Source organism: Lynx rufus, unplaced genomic scaffold (assembly GCF_022079265.1).
Source record: "Lynx rufus isolate CCGP_SWC_20201006 ecotype Redwood Valley unplaced genomic scaffold, mLynRuf1.p SCAF_6, whole genome shotgun sequence".
Taxonomy (NCBI): Eukaryota; Metazoa; Chordata; class Mammalia; order Carnivora; family Felidae; genus Lynx; species Lynx rufus.
Genome location: NW_025814878.1, coordinates 128716055 through 128737714, shown reverse-complemented (window position 1 = coordinate 128737714; position 21660 = coordinate 128716055). Strand labels below are relative to the sequence as shown.

The 21660-nt window shown below is 39.1% G+C and overlaps 1 protein-coding gene across 1 annotated transcript in view; it reads right to left on the bottom strand.

Moving 5' to 3' along the window:
• SYCP2L (synaptonemal complex protein 2 like) overlaps positions 1 to 21660 on the bottom strand; it is a 113564-nt gene that overhangs the window by 80965 nt on the left and 10939 nt on the right. The window contains exons 7-14 of the mRNA XM_047101200.1: positions 10948 to 11033; positions 10742 to 10830; positions 8540 to 8574; positions 7543 to 7685; positions 5704 to 5756; positions 5058 to 5103; positions 3328 to 3420; positions 3170 to 3230 (exon numbers count right to left, since the gene is read on the bottom strand). Of these exons, the coding sequence (XP_046957156.1) occupies positions 3170 to 3230; positions 3328 to 3420; positions 5058 to 5103; positions 5704 to 5756; positions 7543 to 7685; positions 8540 to 8574; positions 10742 to 10830; positions 10948 to 11033 (606 nt within the window). The remainder of the gene's footprint in view (positions 1 to 3169; positions 3231 to 3327; positions 3421 to 5057; positions 5104 to 5703; positions 5757 to 7542; positions 7686 to 8539; positions 8575 to 10741; positions 10831 to 10947; positions 11034 to 21660) is intronic.

Sequence of the window (21660 nt, the reverse complement as noted above, 5' to 3'; positions counted from 1 at the left end):
AAGGACAGATAAGTGATGCTTTCAGTTGTAACCTATGGTTACGTGCTAGCCGTGCTGGTCTAACTATAGGTGGAGATGGGCCAGTTTTCCCTTGGGATGGGTGTGTGGTGATACCCCCTCCCAAGCATCTCTATCCTAACACTTTGGTCTGTTGATTTGCCACCCTTTATTTTATCAATATCTAGCTGATCACAGCTATGTCTCATGGCAAAGGGGGATTATGGGGAGTTTTATTATCTGAAAAATAAGAAATGGTGAGTTTTCTTATTTCACGAAGCCCAGTGTGGGATCTAATGCATAATGGACCCAAAGTATTATCTTGGTTTACACCAGTGTCCGGCATGAAGTTTCAAAGTAGGAATTAGGACCTTGAAAATATGGCCATTTCATTATAAATGAAAGGGACTATCTGTTTTTATATCTGGTTCTATACAACTATGAAAAAGGGGGGAAAGGAATGCTACCAACTCCTGTCAATGCTATTTGAGCACTCCATTTCCTCTGCAACCTAGGTCCCTGAACAGACTCATCTGAGGAGCTCTTAAAGACACACATGCCCAGGCTGCACCCCCAAACCTTCTGTCTCAGGGTAGGGCCTTACAAATTTAACATGCAAAATATCCGCAGTCATTCTGATATGTACTGCTAGTTCCAATCTAGATCCTCGTCCTGGCCTTTTGAGTTTGGGTCTCAATATCCTCATCTGTAAAGTCGGGATGGAGATGGTAGCCATGGGAGAACATATCTAATCATCTGACCTTAAGTGAATAGACTACTGTGTTGAAAGATCTTTATCACACTGCTTCAAAAGTATATACATACAAGATAGGCAGATGGAGGTCTTTACCTTAGCAGTCTGGAAGACAGCTCTTTGCCTAGCGGAATGGCAATTTTATAAGCACCATAAGGGAACACTGTTATTGCTGGTAAGCTTTTGGGGGTAAGGATGTGAATGGGAATGATAAACAGATATTTTTGTTTCCTGTGTACATACTGCAAGAATCCTTTCACGGTACTCTCAAAAAAAAAAAAAAATCACTGATTAAAGAAATTGAAAAAAAGAAATTGAAGATGACAAAGAAATGGGAAGACCTTCTATACTCATGGATTGGAAGAACAAATACTGTTAAAATATCCATACTACGTAAAGCAAACTACGAAGTTAACACAATCCCTATCAAAATACCAACAGCATTTTTCACAGAGCTAGAACAAACAATGCTAAGATTTATATGGAACCACAGAAGACCCCAAACAGTCAAAGCAGCCTTGAAAAAGAAAAGCAAAGCCAGAGGCATCACAATTCCAGACTTCAAGTTGTGTTACAAAGCTGTAGTGATCAAAACAATATGGTACCAGCACAAAAAAAGACACATAGATCAATGAAACAGAATAGAAAACTCAGAAATGAGCCCACAACATGGTCAATTATGTTAATTATATGGTCAATTACATGATCAATTGATTATATTAACTGAATGGTTAATTAATCTTCAACAAAGCAGGAAATATCCAATGGGAAAAAGACACTCTTCAACACTTGGCATTGGGGAAACTGGACTGCTTTCAAAATGAATTCAAGGCCTAATGTGAAACCTGAAACCATAATAATGCTAGAAAAGAGCCCAGGCAGTAAGATCTCTGACATCAGCCATCCCAACATTTTTTTTTAGGTCTTCTGATGGCAAGGGAAACAACAAAACAAAACTTTTGCACAGAGAAGAAAACAATCAACAAAATTAAAAGGCAACCTATGGAATGGGAGAAGATATTTGCAAATGACCTATCTGATCAAGGGTTAGTATCCAAAATATATAAAGAACTGATACAGCTCGGCACCCACAAAACAAATAATGCAATTAATAACTGGGCAGAAGATGTGAACAGACATTTCTCCAAAGAAGACCTACAGATGGCCAATAGACACATGAAAAGATGGTCAACATCACTCATCAGGGAAATGCAAATCAAAAGCACAATGACGTATCACCTCACACCCGTCAACATGGCTAAAATCAACACAAGAAACAAGTATTGGCAAGGATGTGGAGAAAGAGGAATTCTCTTGCACTGTTGGTGGGAATGCAAAGTGGTGCAGCCAGTATGGAAAACAGTATGGAGGTTCCTCAAAAAGTTAAAAATTGGATTATCATACGATCTAGTAATTCGACTGTGTGTTTACCCAAAGAATACAAAAACATTAATTCAAAAAGATATATGCACCTTAGGTTTGTTGCAGCATTATTTACAATAGCCAAATTATTGAAGTAGCCCAAATGTCCAAATGGCCCCCCACTCAAAAAGGGTAACTCCTGATTTCATGCCCCTCAACATTACTTACCAACCTAGAAGAAAGAAAATATAAGTGGATATGCCTACATGAACTCATCAATAATTACTATAAATCTTTGGGGGAAGGACGGCAGGTACCACCACCTTTTTTTTTTTTTTTGATTGTGGTATAAAACGTTTACCATGTTAACCATGCTAGTTCATAGCACTAGTATGCTAGTTCATAGCATTAAATTTATTCACGTTGTCATACAATAGATTTCCAGAACTTCCTCCTTCCCACAGCGCCTGAAAACCACCATTCTACTTCCTGTCTCTATCAATTTCATTATTCTAGATACCCTATAAAGTGGAATCATACAATATTTGTCTTTTAGTGACTGGCCTATTCATTTAGCATACTGTCCTGAAGGTCCATCCATGTTGTGGCATGTGTCAGACTTCTTCTAAAAGCTGAATAGTACTCCATCATATATATACACACACACACACTTTTCTTTATTCATCTGTAGATGGACATTTTGGTCGCTTCCACCTCTTGGCTATTGTGAATAATGCTGCAATGAACACCGGTATGCAAATAGCTCAAGTCCTGCTTTCATTTCTTCTGGATATGTACCTAGAAGTGAAATCACTGGCTCATATGGTGATTCTATTTTTAAGGTTTTCAAAAACTGTAACTATTTTTACAATGAGAAAACCAGGCACGTAACCGAATCCTAAAATCACAGAGTGAAAGAGTCACCAACCCCATACCTCTGCATCCTGGCCCTGAACATAGTGTTCCTTCCACCACGCTATACCATTTCCCTTCCACCTCAAAGAATAGTTTGCTCTAGAATCAGAACTAAATGTGGGGTAGAATTCATCATCTTACCTATTATGCTGAAATTAATCACTGCTTCCTTCAAAATTCTTACTGAGTCCCACAGAGCACTCTTGGAAAAAAATAAGTTAAATTCATGAGCACATAATATACCTGCATATGAACGATTTCTAAGCACTTAGGTTTAAATAGGATTCAAATGCAGTTACCTTAGTATTGTCTATATAAAAAGTTACACTCTGACTTCCGAGGTTGAAATCAATCCAAAATTTCTCTAGTTTTTCATCATTTGGTTTTCTCATCTATAATATATAATTAAGGGATAAATTGTATAGATACCATGTTAAAGGGTCAGATGAAAATCATTCCACTAAAAACAACTTCTGCTCTTCATAGAAAAAACACTACCCTAATATTATAGTATGTCTTGATGGTCTTACTCTTTTCTACAAAATGAGAGGTAGGTCTCAACTTTATACAACTAAGCTATTTCTTCAGGGGGCGGGCGACACAACCACTATCCTTAGCTTAACATTTAAAAGATGTTTAAATGTGTCTGAGGACTCTATCCACACAAGTTTCCCCCCCCACCCCGCCACTGGTGAGAATCATGAGAAAATAGTCATATGTTGAAGCAGTAACAATCCATACTGCAGATGCACGGAAACTTCTAGAGAAGGAGGTATTATGATCAAATATAAGTGATTATTTGCTATCCAACTTAAAATATCCATTAAAGTAGAGCTAAGACTTAAGTTCAAATTACCTTCATTTTAACTGATTACTACAAGAACATTTTTTTTAAAAAGCTTCAAACAGTATGACCTTTAGAGAAACAGTGTATGTGTCCTTCTCTGGCTTTCAGTTTCCACATAGGTACCTTTCTGAAGGCACGTTACCAATGCCTTTATTTCCTCTCAGCTGTTTTCTAGACCTATCAGGAAATATATAAAGAGTTTTTTTCCTTAACAATGGAAAAAACACTAGACTTATTACTCTACCACTTGCTTTTCCAAAAATGGCATTTCTTAGACATCTTTCCATCATAGGTGCTTACTTTTTAACAGCCATAGAGTTGAATGAAAGTTTTAAACTATGATGTATGTTACTGGAAGCCAGTTTAGGGCCCTGATTGAAACTGATGAAAATTTAGAAGTGGAAAAAAAAAAAAAAATTGAAGAACCACCAAGCAGATGTTGGAACCTTCAGATAACCAGGAAGAAAAAGAATGGAGATAAAGGAATCAAAGAAGCTACTAAAATCAGGGAGAGAGATCCTAGGGAGGAGAAACTTGTGGTATAGTCATGCGTTAAAGACTTAGCTCCCAGAGGCCAAGAAAGGGGCTCTGAACCCAAAACAAAGAAATGGTTAATTAGGATATTTTGAAGACGAGATCCAGGAAACATCAACAGAGTCAAGGTCCAGAGATCTTTGAAGATTTTATCCCCAATGGAGGTGCTATAGGTGGATATTGTTCCTTTAGGAAGCAAAGAAGGTGGTGAAAAGAGACCTTACCCTTAGACTATAAAGTACAAGGTAGAATGATCTAGAAAAAACAGAGTGCTCCCAATTTCTGTGGATAAAATGGGGAATATCAATTGGATGGAAAAAAGGGAATTGCCCTTTTCCCTACAATCTAGGCATGAACAATGGTACTCATTAACAGGGTAAAATAAGGCCAGATTCCTCTGATTGACTTCATGAACACAGCATCAACCCTAAAATTCCTGCATTTAGTAGTAACAGTAGGGTCCTTAAACGTATTAGTAATGCATTCCAGTTATGGTAGGATAGGATACAGGAGAAAGAAGACTTCAGAGTTGCGGCCTCTAGACGTAAACTTCCTTCTTTAAAAAGCCCTTCTGTGTGGGGAGAGCAGTTTGGCCGAACTATGGGTTACATTATATACCACTCCCGGGGCCCCCAGAAGTAAACTTACCTCATGCTCATCAGCAAAAGCAGCAATACACGGGAAGGAATAGACCCTGCAAAACACTTCACAATTAAAATGCAAAATAAAATGTGGCTGGAGCCTCAACACAACCTACAGATGTTCTGTAACAAGAATTTGTAACTAGGGTGGGCAATTAAGTCGCTTAGCACAAAGTATGGACAAGGGTCTCAAGCCTGTAAATGGATACTACTATGAGTAGGTTTCCAATCCATCTGGTAGTCTATAAGTCAGGTTTATCAGTACTAGATCTCAGCCCAGTTGTGTGGCAAGATTCCCAATGGTAGGAGTGAATTCAGAAAATTCTCATCAAGGACTTTGTAATAAATTTATCTCCAGTGCCTCAAACCTTCAGGAAGTCACTTTTCATAAAATCTTCTGGACATGTTAAAAAATGTTCCAAGTTATAAGTAAATGTGCTCAAATACTGATAGAGATAAACACATACAAATGAATCACTAGGGAGAAGGGATCTAATCTTCTGATGTTTCTATTCAATGGATAACCCATTAGTGATCAATAAGTTATGTATCCTATATTCTCTCCTGAAATAAAACAGATCCTAGATTTTTCTTTAGTATTAGACATTTTCAGAAAACTAGTCAATAAAATAACACCCAGAGAAATATCTTACCTTCTTTCATCACCAAGTCTGTCGTTTAGGTGATTAAGAAATTGTCTACTATCCTTCAAAGGAAATAATGCAAACTTTAATTAAAAAAAAAAACCAGAGGTCTTATTTAAATACTATTTTTGCCAGCATGAAGAAGCTAGTGTTTGCTTTGAAACTCCCAGGACCCAGTAAACATCTCAAGGTTTCACCAAGATTCATTATTACAGGTTAATTAAAAATACTTCGTGTTATAAAGAAGCAGCTTCAGACCCAAATTCTGGAAGGAACCCCCAGCCAGCAGATTTTCAGCAGAGGAATGCTTTAAGTCTCCAAAAGTTATAGGCACGGTTACATTTCATTGGGTTAAGAGAAAGAGAAATACACTTAACTAGTGACCTAGATTCGTTTTGCTAACGCACCGGGCATCCATCTTGCTAACATCTGCCCAGCTCAAGCCAACCACAAATCCATAAACTTGTCAACCTGGAGTTTATCTGGGTGTGTTACCCGCTGCCATTTTTCCTTACGAGGAGTTCTCTAGCCTATTCCTTCCTAGTTTCTCTTTCCTGATACAAGTTCAGGGAATAAGGATTATTTTTTAAAGTTCTCCCGACCCGAAGCTAGTAGAAAGGTAAATTTGTTGCCTCCAAAATACTAAAGCTGAACAGACACTGACCCAGGCTTTTGTCCCTTTTCTTAGCAAGGACTGGCTGTTGTAGTACATCCTCACACTTTATACATTTATTCAGCACTAAGTAGACAGCAGTAATGTAAGTCTGGACCTCAAAGTAGCTCACTTAAGAAGTGCATGGCTCTGTGGGGAAGAGGTTTTGAGAAACACTACCTTTGACCGATTTTCATGAAAATTCCCTGCTGAGGAGAGAATGACACAGAGGAAAAAGGAAACTAGCATCTGAATGCCCACCACATCCTCGGCACTTTTGGTTTCTCTCATTCAGTGCTCACAATTTTAAGGTGGCTTTTATTCCCATTTCACAGATAACAACCCTAAGCCTTCATAAGTCAACTACCTTTCATGATGTATGCATTTTTGTAAGCCAGGGAGGTAGTACTCGAACCCGAGGCTTATGGGCTTTCCATCTAGATCAAACGGAAAACGGGCTAGACAGCTACCGTGTATCTGGCAACAGGCTCAAAGTTAAATGTATTTTCAATAATATATTTAAGAGTTCAGATTTAATAAAATTCTAATTACATAGCAGTGTTGACTAGAAAGGCTTGGTTCAATGCTTTCATGGTTATTAAGAATTTTACTTTTTCCCCAAGGGCCTACCCCTCATTTTAAGAGTGTTTTGAAAGAAGAGGGACAATATTTTAGCTATTTTAAGATGTGGGTGAATATGCAGCCAAGCTATGAGCTATTTTTGTGCTACTCAAGGATATAACCACGGTGATCCAGACTGCGTGGAAAGCACTGAAAATTCTTATTCCTCGAAACTGTAGAGCACCCCATGCCAATTTCAGCCTTCCCTCATCTTCCCAGCTGCTCCATGCAAGACTGAAATGCACATTTCTTTCTTCTACAGCTCTGACCACCATCTGAGGGTCGCTAAAATGGCTCCCTACTCCATGTTTTCTCTAACTGGATCCATCCCATTGGCATTGTTCTGTGTCCAGTACAAGTTACCTATAAAGCAGCCTTATCTGTATGTGCAGATTTGGCCCACACATCTGGTGTTCACGTGGTCCTCAAATCATTTCACAGAGATGGAGAACAGGAAGCTTAAGAATGGCAACTTAATCACATTTGAAGAAAAACTCCTCCCCTGAGCCCAATGCTCAGGAAAACAGTGTGAGGATGCATTGATTGAATGGAATTCTGATGACCAAGAATCGCACCGTCTCAAATTCTCGATCCTTAATTTCTTTGAAAGCTTCAGCAATGATGTCATCTTCAAACCACTGATGGACAAGGTCCCCCCTGGATTTTTTCAAGGTCAGTCTACACAATGCTTCAGAAAGAGCAACCTGCTGGTCGTAATCTAGAGATTAAAAGCATGATAGACCTAGATCATTCCGGGATGGGCACAAAGCAAAAGAAAAAACAAAAAAAGGTTGTCCAAATTAGCACTGTTGTAAGAAATTCCATCCTGGAAGACTAACATTGTATGCTATAAGCATTATAATATAACCTGGATCATTATTTAAATTCAATATTTAAACACCAGGAGGAAATCTAAATAAGCTACCATATAACAATTAAAAAAATCTTTGCATTTTATATTTTAGAAGTATTAAAATATTAAGAAGCAGCTCCTCAAACAGCCTTAAAAAATGTTACTACAAAAATAAAAGCCCAAGATAAATTGTGGTATTTCACAACTGATAAAAATATATATGTTTCAATTTCGAATAATTTTAAAAGTCACATCGCAGCTGGATGTACACAACACAAAGACATTTACAGAATGCTTGTAAAATTTGTAAAATAATATATGTTGCTTATGAATCCATAAAATAAAGGTATAAAAACCTACTTTTGAATGAAAACCAAATCTAAGTCAAGGATTATCTCTACCAATGGAGAGAATGGGATCAGGGACAGGTACACAAGGGGCTTTACATGGAACTCTGATTCTACATAAAAAAGACTAAGTAAATGTAGCAAAATGAAAATCTGACTTAGATTGGTTGGTTGGTTGAATAAATGAGTATTCGTGAATTATTCTTTATGGCTTTCAGCATGTTAAAACCTTTCACAATAAATTACAAATAAAATGCTAATTCTTATTTTCAACTTGACCAAAATTTATTATCCACAGTTCCAAGATGCTCATAAAGCCCCAAGTGGCCAATATGTAATACTCTAACATTTAAAATTCTGAACACTTCTTACCACCCACAGTCAAGATTGTCCTTGCAAGGTCTTTCCTGAAACATTTAAATAAATTAACATTTTACTGAAGTGAATGAACATACATAAAACTTTACTATTTTGACATTAACATTTAAAATCAAGATGTAGATTTTTGAAATTTCAAATTCAGCATCAAAATTTCTGAAATGTCAAGAATACATTTTTATGGAAACGCAGTTTATATATTGACTTAAATGCACTTTTTAAAAGAAGCGAGAGTTGTTATAGATTCTGAGCTTCTATTCCTCCTTCTATAAAATGAATTCAATTGGATGATGTCTGAAGATTTACCAAATGCTAAGAGTCTGCAATTTTATAATCACCCCATCAACGTGTGAGGATATATTTCTTACATAATCTGTTTAAAAAATACAGTTGACACCTGGAAAAAATGATACAGCAAGTACTAAATCTTTCTAATGAGCTTTTTCTTTTTTAAACATTTATTTATTTTTGAGACAGAGACAGAGCATGAACGGGGGAGGGTCAGAGAGAGGGAGACACAGAATCTGAAACAGGCTCCAGGCTCTGAGCCATCAGCACAGAGCCTGATGCGGGGCTTGAACTCACGAACCGCAAGATTATGACCTGAGCCAAAGTCGGACACTCAACCGGCTGAGCCACCCAGGCGCCCCATCTAATGAGCTTCTGAACTACTTTTAAAAACGGACAAATGGAGAGGGGCACCTGGGTGGCTCAGTCGGTTAAGTGTCCGACTCTTGATTTCAGCTCAGGTGGTAATCTCACAGCTTGGGAGTTTGAGCCCCACCTTGGGCTCAGAGTTGACAGCCTGAAGCTTGGTTGTGATTCCCTGCCTCTCTCTCCTCTCTGTCTCTCAAAAATAGAGAAGCATTAAAAAACTGACAAATGTATCCCCTTTATTAGATGTAATGGGGTTAACTGGTTGAATTATAATAGACCCCCATATTATATCTTCCTTTAACAATTTCAGTTAATTAAATATCAACAAATAGGATGTGGATCTTTCTTATCTGAAATAACACCCGTTTTAAATAGACTGGCCAAGAAATCTTTTAGTTCAGTTTCTCATAAACAGATCGATTAAAAAGAATATTAAAAAGAGGCCTTAAATAGGACCACTGCTTTGTGCTTGCAGACTTTATATTTGACCTGAAGTCCAGAGCATTCCAGACTTTCTAGCACATACAAACAATAAGGCGGGACCATAGGATTAGTTTGAAAACTTAGGAGAAAAGATCAGGTCAGCTGTTCTCCAAATCTAAATATATCGCTGAGAATAGTGATTAAACGAATGTAGTTGAATTTTTTTTTTTTTTTTTTTAGGAAATAGTAGATACCCTGCAACGTGCATGCACTAGTTAACGGACAAACATGATAGAGGTGGGCTCATGGTCACCAATAACCTCATTTGGGCCTACAATATGGCAAACTTGGTTGCCCTTCATCTCACCAGTCACGGCTACATGTCACAGGAATGAGGGTGTGCCGCACGAGGTCAGCGATGCTGGTTAGTAGCGGTTAGCACGGTCACGGATACAGGTTCACATTTTAGAATAGGGTACTCGTTTTGCCCTTTCCGCAGCCACACAGTACAACCTTACCCCCAAATGTCAATGTCCCAAGAACTACAGAATTGTAACAGAGTCAAAAACAATTAAGAATCCATTGATTTCATTGTTGAAAAACAATATAAATCCCACGCTTTACTGGCGTAGCTCAAAGTTGGTAGCCTTTGAGCATTTGCTCTTTACCAGATAATAGGCTCATCATTTCCAATGGTTTGCCGGATTCGACCTGTATAAAAACTGTCAGTCAAGGCTCCACTTTGCAGGTGAGCAAACAAAGGGGGCAAAACCAGGATTTGAAGCCCCACAGTCTGGCTCCAGAGTCTGTACCCTGAACACGTGAGTCACTAATTCACATTCACAGTGGGGAAAAAATGGTCTATACCCAAGAAAGCACTTCAGCTCACAAACCTGATAAACATATTACTAAAAAAGAAAAGCCTAGCAAAGTCCAGTCCTCCTTCACTACTTAGCATAGTGCCTGATATAGGGTAGGTGCACAAAGCATTTACTGAAAAGAAGCAATAAAGTCGTCAAGTCTAAGGAGAACAAAGGTTGAGGTAGTACAATCCAGAGATTGTACAATTGTACAATGCCCTTCCGTCATTCCATCATCAAGTACAACCTCACTTACATAAGACGACATGGGCCTTCCAACAAGGGGAGTTGTTTTCTCTCTTTCCGAGGCACAGCATGCAAAATGGAGTTCAAAGTCTTCAGAGCCTGTTTGGAGTTGGAGAAAGTATTCACGGGGAAGACACAAACATGGAGAGCTGGGCACAACCTTCTCTAAGGTCTCTAGAGCAACGGTTAACAACTGATTTGTTACTCGCAACTCACCTCCTGTTGAATCAAATGACTCACAGTCTTTTCTGTCACCAGAAATCCTAAGGTAAATATGAAGGAACTCAGCATCTGAATTTTTCCTGAAATCACAATTTTAAAAGAATCAAACTGACGCTAAGACAAATAAGGAGACTCCCACATGACAGGAAGAGGTAAACACTGGAAAAGCCGTGAGGGCAGTAAACATGTTAGGAATTAAAACAGCCTGGGCAATAAAACCTGGACAAAACGCACCGGCATTGCATAGACTCTCATTCAGCAAAACAGCAGCATCCACGAAGTGTGACTGCGTGGGATTATCCTATCTCAAGCAAAGCTACTTTTTTTGGTCCAGACTGAGGGACAAATATACAAGGGGAAGCTCCTTGTACAGAAAACAACAGTTTTCTGTTGTTGTTTACGTTTGTGCATTTTTAAAAAATAGATATTTGTAATGTCTTATTCAAACAGAAGGTTTTTAATAAAATGTTGGCCTCTATGAAATAGCATAATCATAGAAATTTCAACAGCTATTTATGTCAGTGCATAGTAAAATGAGTATGTGGTTATCCTTCATGCTTATTAAACTAGATTTGCGATTTCATTTATGCACATCAAGATATAAAATGATGGTGGTAGTTTACAAGCTTCTGATAAGTACAAAAACTTATGGTAAGGTGATAGCATTACTTTGCTAGGTTCGAATGTGCAATTTTGATGTATGTATTATCACAGGTAATATACTCAACCCCCATATAATTCATGAAACTATAGGAACCCAAACCAGAAAATAGAGAAGAGATTCCTCTTTCATCAAAAAAAAAAACAAACAAACAAACAAAAAAAACAAAAACAAAAACAAAAAACAAACAACAAAAACAAAAACCAGGGGCATCTGGGTGACTCAGTTGGTTGAGCAGTTGAGCGTCCGACTTTGGCTCGGCCCAGGTGGTGATCTCACAGTTTGTGGGTTCGAGCTCTGCGTCAGGCTCTATGCTGACAGCTGAGAGCCTGAAACTGTCATAGATTCTGTCTCTGTCTCTCTCTGCCCTTCCCCAGCTCGCTCACGCACTTGCCCGCTCTGGCATGTGCTCTCTCAAAAATTAAAAAAAAAAAAAAAAAAAAAGCCAGATGGGTACTGCTAGATGATCTTTGGGAACCAGAAATTTCGCTAATGGCTGAGCCAACAACTTGCCTGCCAGCTTCAAACTTGAGATTTCAGATGGACAGCAGGGATCCTAAAGACCTTTATGTACCAGGTTAATTAGCAAATACCAGATGTCAATCTTTTCCTTTAAATAGTAAAGAGAAACTGACAAATGCAGCGCTACAAAAAAGGAAGGAGGGGGCACTGCCATCAGGTAGCAGAAGAGGGACTTTCAAAAAAGTGCTTACTCAGTGTAGAGGTTCCTCAGAAAATTAAAAATAGACCTACCCTATGACCCAGCAGTAGCACTGCTAGGAATTTACCCAAGGGATACAGGAGTGCTGATGCATAGGGGCACTTGTACCCCAATATTCATAGCAGCACTCTCAACAATAGCCAAATTATGGAAAGAGCCTAAATGTCCATCAACTGATGAATGGATAAAGAAATTGTGGTTTATATACACAATGGAATACTACGTGGCAATGAGAAAGAACGAAATATGGCCCTTTGTAGCAACATGGATGGAACTGGAGAGTGTGATGCTAAGTGACATAAGCCATACAGAGAAAGACAGATACCATATGGTTTCACTCTTATGTGGATCCTGAGAAACTTAACAGAAACCCACGGAGGAGGGGAAGGAAAAAAAAAAAAAAAAGAGGTTAGAGTGGGAGAGAGCCAAAGCATAAGAGACTGTTAAAAACTGAGAACAAACTGAGGGTTGATGGGGGGTGGGAGGGAGGGAAGGGTGGGTGATGGGTATTGAGGAGGGCACCTTTTGGGATGAGCACTGGGTGTTGTATGGAAACCAATTTGACAATAAATTTCATATATTGAAAAAAAAATGCTTACTTCAGGAAACAAAAATTTAGGAAGCATCTTGTCACAAAAAACTTCAAAGCGCAGGAAAGAGAGGCCCCACCCTCCAAGAGCCAGCATAATAAATAACCTGGCCTGAGACACAACAGTGTGAAAAGCACCTGGGGGGAGGGGACTATATGTTGAAGAGACTTACTTACTAATCTCAGAATGTGTGGTAGAGGGGCAGGTATCTTTAGGAAATTTCTCCAAGAATAAAAATGCCGGCGGGCACCATTTCTCTCCCCACTCCCAGCTTACACAGCTGGACACGTACGGGAGCCAGCAGCGACCCTCTCAATCTTGCTAGCACCCCATGCCCCACCCCCAAAGCTCCCTTACAGACCTGCTCCATCCAACCCGCCTGCCTCAGCAGCCATCCCTACAAAGTGGGTCCTGCCCCGACACCAGGCGGGCAGCCCCGGTGGGGACCAGCACCACTCCAAAGCGTGTACTGCCCTGGGGAGAAGAGGAGATAATCTCGCACACCAGTTCGCCCCCGTTTCCGGCAGCTAAACTGTTCAGCTGGTCACGCAGAAAGAAAGCCGTGGCTGCAGCAAGGACGCTGATTGCAGATACCTAGTCTGACTACCAGCCCATCCACCAATAAAAGCCCTGTGAGCCACATGGGGAGAAAGCCCAGTCATCTGATAGACCCACACAGAGAGGCTAATTGCCGACAGCTAGCCTGACTACTGATCCTGCCGATCTAGGAGCCCAGCGGCCTTGCGCAGGCCCCTTATCACGGCATGGACCAAACCCTGCCCAGTGTGCCCACGGTAGGCAAAAATGGGTCGTTGCCGCTGACCGGGCTACAAGCCAACACAGCTAGACACAATAGTAACTCAGCCCATCACTCGTAGGGTTGTCTAGGAGACACCCCTGGATTGTCTGGTTCTGATGACCGAGGGACACAGCCCTACAGGGAACCACTGAACCTCTTCTACACAAAGCAACTACTTTCGTCAGGAGGAGATGTAGCGGTCTTCCCTAACACATAGAAATAGATGAAATGAGTCAGTATTCCAAATGAAAGAACAGGACAAAAAATCACAACACACGAGCTGGAAGAAACAGATAAGCACTAAAGAATTCTAAGCAATGGTCACAAAGATACTCGCTGGACTTGCGAGAAGAGTGGATGAACTCAGGGAGAAGGTCAGCAAAAGACAGAAAATATAAAACAGAGATGAAGGATCCAGTGACTGGAAAAACAAAACAAGATTTAAAAAAACCACTCGAAGGAATCAGCAGCATATTAGAGGAGACAAGAGAACAGCTCACGGATCTGGAAAACAAGGTCATGGAAAAGAGCCAAGCTGAACAGCAAAAAGTAAAAAAAAAAAAAAAAAAAAAAAAAAAAAAAAAGAAAATAGGTAAGGGAACTCATCAAGCGTAGTAGCAGTCACATTATTGGGATCCCAGAAGGAGAGAAGAAAGGGGCAGAAAACTTATTTGAAGAAATACATGGAAAGTTCCCTAAACTGGGGAAGAAAACCGACATCCAGATCCAGGAAGCACAGGGAACTCCTAACAAGATGAACCCAAGGAGGTCTACACCAACACACATAATAACTAAAAATAGCAAAAACAAGAATTCGGAAAGCAGTAAAGGAAAACAACTACATACAAGGGAAACCGCATGAGGCTATCAGCTTATTTTTTTTTTTTTTAGCAGAAACTTTGCGGGCCAGCAGGGAAAGGGATGATACATTCAAAGTGATGATAGGAAAAAAAATTTATAACCAAGAATACTCTACCTCGCAATGTTATCATTCAGAATAGAAAAGGGGTTTCCTAGACCAACAAAAGCTAAATGTGTTCATCACCCCTAAACCAGCCTTACAAGAATTACAGGGAATTATCTGGGTGGAAAAGAAAGGCTAGAACTAAAAGCAAATTACAACAGGAAAAAAGTCACAGGTAAAAACAGACCTTTTATTAAGGTAGTATATTCATCACTTATAAAGCCAGTATGGAAGTTCACACACAGAAGTAATAAAGTTTGTCATATCTCAAAAAACAGTCAAGGGTATGCAAGATGAAAATATGACATCATGTACATAAAACGGGTGGGGGAGTAAAAATTTAGTGCTTTTAGAATACATTCAAACTTAAGTGACTGTCAACTTAATAAAGACTGCCATACATACAAGATGACATAAACCTAATGGTAACCACAAATCAAAAACCTCTAACAGATACACTTGGGTTCCTTTCTCTTTTTTATGTATGGGTAACTCTAGAGAAAGCCTTCAAACCACAAGGAAAGAAGCCAGAAGAAACAGAGCTACCAAAACAACCTGAAAACAACGAACAAAATGCCAACACATACCTCTCAAATTACGTTAAATGTAAATGGACTATTTCCATCATGGAGAAGATGGCAGAGTAACAGAACCCTAAGGCGACCTCATCCCACAGTACAACTTGATCATACTCAACAGCATAGATAATCCAGAAAACCACCCAAAGACTGGCACAACAAACACCATAAGTAAAAGGTATAGAAGAGGCCTTACTGAAGAGGGTGGGAAGGGCAAAGAGGCAGTGGGAAACAAAACAGATCACAGCCATCCACATTGGGGTGGGGGGCCAGAAGTAGAGAGGAGAGAGAAACATACTGTCACGCTAGGGATCCCACACCAGGAAGACAAGTCCCCATAACAACTGGCTTTGGGAGCAAAGGGGATAAATTTTGTGAGCCTTACGACCAGTGGGACTTAAAGCCTGGAGTTATAAAAACCAGTGGACTCTGTTCTGGGAGAGCCTGGAAGGCCCTAGAAAGCTGAGTCTCCACCCTTAAAGAGACAGTACAAACAGTCCATGGAGTTATAGCACAGAAGTAGCAGTTTGAAAAACTCCTGAGAAATACGGGAAAGAGTAGTTTATTTATTTTGGAGCATGTCCTGGAATGGCAGGGGTTGATGAGGGTCTCTCCAGGCATAAAGGAGCTGGAAGGCACCATCTTCCTCCTCCACTCCTGCCCCCCCCCCCAGAATAAACACACAGCTACCTGAAGGAACCAGCACAGCACCAGCATTCACTACCTAACTTGCTTACACCACACCCTGCCCCCTGCCAGGCTTGCCTCAGTCCCAGTGCTGCAGGTCCCCTCCCACAAAAGATTGGCACAAACCTTGCCAACACCACGACTCCCAACCTAAATGTTTTGTGGGGCTTTGGTCCTGGTGGTGGTGGTGGGGAGCCCGGCAGAAGCTGGAGGCACACCTTGTTAAAATTGCACACCCTGCCCACTTTGCACACTTTGTGGATCTGCCCAGGCCACTCAGGTCCCAGCAGCAGCCACTAGTCTCATTTCATAAGTAATTTGGCACACACCTGGTTAAAACTGCAGGACCCATCCTGGCAGGGTACCAAACACCGCCCACAACAGACAAAGAGAGCCTCTGCAGATAACTGTACCGAAGGAAAAAGTAGACAGGACACAACAGCAGGCCACACACAACACATACAGTGACAATCCCTGAAGCATCAGGTTCTGGTAAACAGGGGACACTGCACTGCAAGGCAATACAGGACCTTTTCTTCACAAGGCCATTACTTTCAAGATCAGAAGACATAGCGGACTTTCCTAACACAGAGAAACAGACACAGAATTGGACAAAATGAGGGGACCAAGGAATGTTCCAAATGAAAGAACAGGAAAAACCACAGCAAGAGACATAAGCAAAATGAATATAAATAATACGCCTGATAGAGAATTTAAAGTCGCCATCATAAAGATACTCCATGCACTTAAGAATGGAGGACATCAGGGAGGCCCTTAACAAAGAGATAAAGAACCAATCAGAGATGAACACAATAAATGAAACTGAAAATACACTAGATGGAATAAACAGCAGGCTAGAGAAAGGAGGGGAGTGAATTAGTGAGCTGGAGGACAGAGCAATGGAGAGTAGTCAAGCAGAGCAGGTGAGAAAGTTATGCAAAATGAGAATAGCAGATTGAGGGAACTCAGCAACTCCATCAAACATTTTCATATTATAGGAATCCCAGAAGGGGAAGAGAGGAAAGGGGGCAGAAAACCTATTTGAAGAAACAATAGCTGAAAATTTCCCCAATCTGGGGCAGGAAACAGATCCAGATCCAGGAGGCACAGAGAGCTCCCAAGAAAATTAACCCGAGGAGATTTACACCAAGACCTACAATAATCAAAATGGCAAAAAAAAAAAAAGTAATGATCAAGAGAATTTTAAAAGCAACAAGTGAAAAGTTACATATTTAAAAAAAAAAAAAAACCCATAAGGCTATAAGCTGATCTTTCAGCAGAAATTTTGCAGGCCAGAAAAGAGTGGTAGGATATATTCAAAGTGCTGAAGGATAAAATTTGCAGCCAACAATACTCTACCCAGCAAGGCTAGCATTCAGAATAGAAAGAGAGATAAAGAGTTTGCCCAAACAAAAGTTAAAGGAGTTAATGACCACTAAATCTTCCCTACAAGAAATGACAAAGGGGACTCTGAATAGAAAGCAAAGACTAGGAGTAATAAAAGGAGGAAACAGAAAAACAGTAAAGATAAGTGTATCTGTAAAAATCAGTCAAGGGACTTATAAAATAAAAGGATGTAAAGTAGGACTCATAACTAAAACATGGGTTGCAGGAAGAGGAATAAAGAATGGGTTCAAAATTGAACAACCATCAACTTAAAATAGACCACTATATGACGAAGATGTTATACACAAAACTAATGGAAACCACAAGTCAAAAACTAGAAATAGATTCCTTTCTCTTTATTTTGGCCTAAGTGTATCACTAAAGAAAGCCAACTAATTGTGAGAACAGAAGAAAGGAACACAGGAAAACTACAAAAAACACCATAAAGTAACAAAATGGCAATAAATACATACCTATCAATTACTTCGAATGTAAATGGACAACACACTCCAATGAAAAGGCACAGGGTGATAGAATGGAAAAAAGACAAAAACAAAAACAACAAGACCCATCTATATGCGGTCTACAAGAGACTCATTTCAGACCTAAAGACACCTGCAGATTGAAAGTGAGGGGATGGAGAAACATTTATAATGCAAATGGATGTGAAAAGAAAGCCAGGGTGCTGATACTTGTATAGGAAAAGATAGACTTTAAAACAAAGACTATAACAAGAGACAAAGAAAGACACCTTATAATCTTGTCTCCTTGTTGGATGATCTCCTTTATAACAATTGTAAATATTTATATATTCAACATAGAAGCACCCAAATACATAAAACAATCCATAGAAAACATAAAAGAATCAATAGTAATGCAATAGTAGGGGACTTAATGCCCCACTTACATCAATGGACAGATCATCAAAACAGAAAATTAACAAGGAAAGAGTAGCTTTGAATGACACACTGGACTAGATGGACTTAACGGATATATATATTCAGAATATTCTGTCCTAAAACGGAATACACATTCTTTTCAAGTACACATGGAACATACTCCAGAATAGATCACATATTAGGCCACAAAACAACAAATACAAAAGAGACTGAAATCATACCATGCATCTTTTCTGAACACAACACTATGAAACTAGAAATCAGCCACAAAAAAATCTGGAAAGAGAATACATGGAAGTTAAATAACATGCTACTCAACAATGAATGGGTCAATAAATTAAAGAAGAAATAAAAGACAAAGGAAAGTGAACACAATGGTCCAAAATCTTTGGGATGCAGCAAAAGCTCTTCTAAGAGGGAAGTTTCTAGCAATACAGGCCTACCTCAAGAAGAGTCTCAAACAAATGACAGAGCTAGGGGAAAATAAAAACACCAAGAACCAGCAGAAGGAAGGAAATAGTAAAGATCAGAGCAGAAATAAAACAAAGACAAACCAAAACCAAACCAAAACAAACAAAAAAACCAATAGAACAGATTGAAACCAGGATCTCGTTCTTCGAAAAGAACAAAATTGATAAATCTCTAGCTAGACTTATCCAAATAAATGAAAAGGATCTAAATAAAATCACAAGTGAAAGAATACCACAAAAATACAAATGATTATAAGAAGCTATGGAAAATAATATGCCAACAAATTGAACTACCTGGAAGAAATGGATCGATTCCTAGAAACATAACCTTCCAAAACGGAATCAGGAAGAAATAGAAAACTTAACAGACTATTACCAGCAAGGAAATTGAATCAGTGATCAAACAATTCCCAACAAACAAAATTCCAGGCCCAGATGGCCTCACAGGGGAATCTACCAAGCATTTAAGGGATAGTTAATACCTATTCTTCTCAAACTATTCCAAAAATTAGAAGAGGAAGGAAAACTTCCAAATTCATCCTCAGTGGTCAACATTACCCTGACACCAAAACCAGACAATGATAAACAAACAACAAGGTGAACTACAGGCCAGTAGCACTGATGAAAACAGACACAAAAATCTTCAAAATACTAGCAAACAGAATCCAAGGATACTTAAAAAAAAAAAAAAAATCATTCACCCTGATCAAGTAAGATTTATTCCTGGGATACACTGATCCCACTCAATGGGGAAAACTGAGAGCTTTTTCCCTAAAAGTCAGAAACAAGACAAGGAAGTCCACTCTCACCACTTTTATTCAACATAGTATTGGAAGTCCTAGCCACAGCAATCAGACAGCATAAAGAAATAAAAGGTATCCAGACTGGTAAGGAAGAACTAAAACTCTATTTGCAGATGACATGATGCTATCTATATATTGGAAAACCCCCTAAAGACTCCACCAAAAAACTAGAATGGATAAATGAATTCAGTAAAGTCACAGGATACAAAAGTCAGCATACAGAAATACACTGCATTTCTATATACTCATAATGAGGTGACAAAAAAGAAAACAATCCCGTCGACAATTGTACCAAACAAAATTGGTTAAATTTATTCCTAAGAGGTAAAAGACCTGTACTCTGAACACCAATGAAAAAAATTGAAGATAATACAAATGAAAAGATAGTCCATGTTCATGGATTGGAAGAACATTTTTTAAATGTCCATAGTATCCAAAGCTATCTAAACATTTAATGCAATCCCTATCAAAATATCTACAGCATTTCTCACAGAACTAGAACAATCCTAAAATGTGTAGGTAACCACAGAAGACCCCAAATAGCTAAAGCAATCTTGAAAAAGGAAAAGCTGAATGTATCACAATCCCAGTTTTCAAGTTATACTACAAAGCTATAGTAAACAAATCAGTATGGTACTGGCACAAAAATAGACCAACAGAACAGAAAACATAGAAACAAATCCATGATTATAAAGTTATTTAATCTTTGATGAAGGAGATAAGAATATGCAATGGGAAAAAGACAGTCTAGTAACAAATGGTATTGCGGAAACTGGACAGCCATATGCAAAATAATGAAACTAGACCACTTTCACCATATACAAAAATAAACTCAATGGCCTCAAGACCTAAATGTGAGACCTGAAACCATTAAAACCCTAGAAGAGAGCACAGGTGGTAAGATCTCTGATGTCAGCCATAACATTTTTCTAAACAGATCTTCTGAGGCAAGGGAAATAAAAGCAAAAATAAACAGCTGGGACTTCCATCAAAATAAAAAGGTTCTGCACAGTGAAGGAAACAACCAATGAAACTATAAGATAACCTACTGAATGGGAGAAGACACTTGTAAATGACCTATCCCCAACAAGGGTTAGTGTCTAAAATATATGGAGAATTTGAACACCAAAGAAATAATTCAATTAAAAAAGTAGGAAGACATGAACAGACATTTCTCCTAAGACAACATACAGATGGCCAACCGACACATGAAAAGACGCTCAACATCACTCATCAGGGAAATGCAAATCAGCACCATAATACGCTATCACCTCACACCTGTCAGAATGGCTAAACTTAACACAAAACAAGTGTTGGTAAGGATGTGGAGAAAAAGGAACTCTCTTGCCCTATTGGTGAATATGGACTGGTACAGCCACTGTGGAACACAGTATGGAGATTCCTCAAAAAATTAAAAATAGAACTACCCTATGATCCAGCTAGGTATTTACCCGAAGAATCCAAAAAACCCACTAATTTGAAAGGATATATACACCCCTATGTTTACAGTAGCATTATTTACAATAACCACTTAATAGAAATAGCCCAAGTGTCCATCAATAGATGAATGGATAAAGACATGGCATATATACAGTGGAATATTACTCAGCCATAAGAAAGAAGTCTTACCATTTGCAACAACATGGATGTATCTACAGAGCCTAATGCTAAGCAAAATAAGTCAGAGAAAGACAGACAAATACCAGATGACCTCACTCATATGTGGAATTTAAGAAACAAACAAGGGGGGAAAAGACAAACCCAGATAATGAACTGGTAACTGTAGAGAACAAGCAGATGGATACCAGAGAGGAGGTGGGTGGGGGAATGGGTGAAATAAGTGGAGTAGGGGCACACTTATCATGATGAACATTAAGTCACGTATAAAATTGTTGAATCACTATATTGTACTAATCTATTGAAACTAATATGTTAACTATCCTGGAATTACTTTTTAAAAAAATTTTTTTAACGTTTATTTATTATTGAAAGACAGAGTCAGAGCATGAGCAGGGGAGGGGCAGAAGGAGAGGGAGACACAGGATCCGAAGCAGGCTCCAGGCTCTGAGCTGTCAGCACAGAGCCCGACGTGGGGCTCCAACTCACAAACCTCGAGATCATGACCTGAGCCAAAGTCGGATGCTCAACT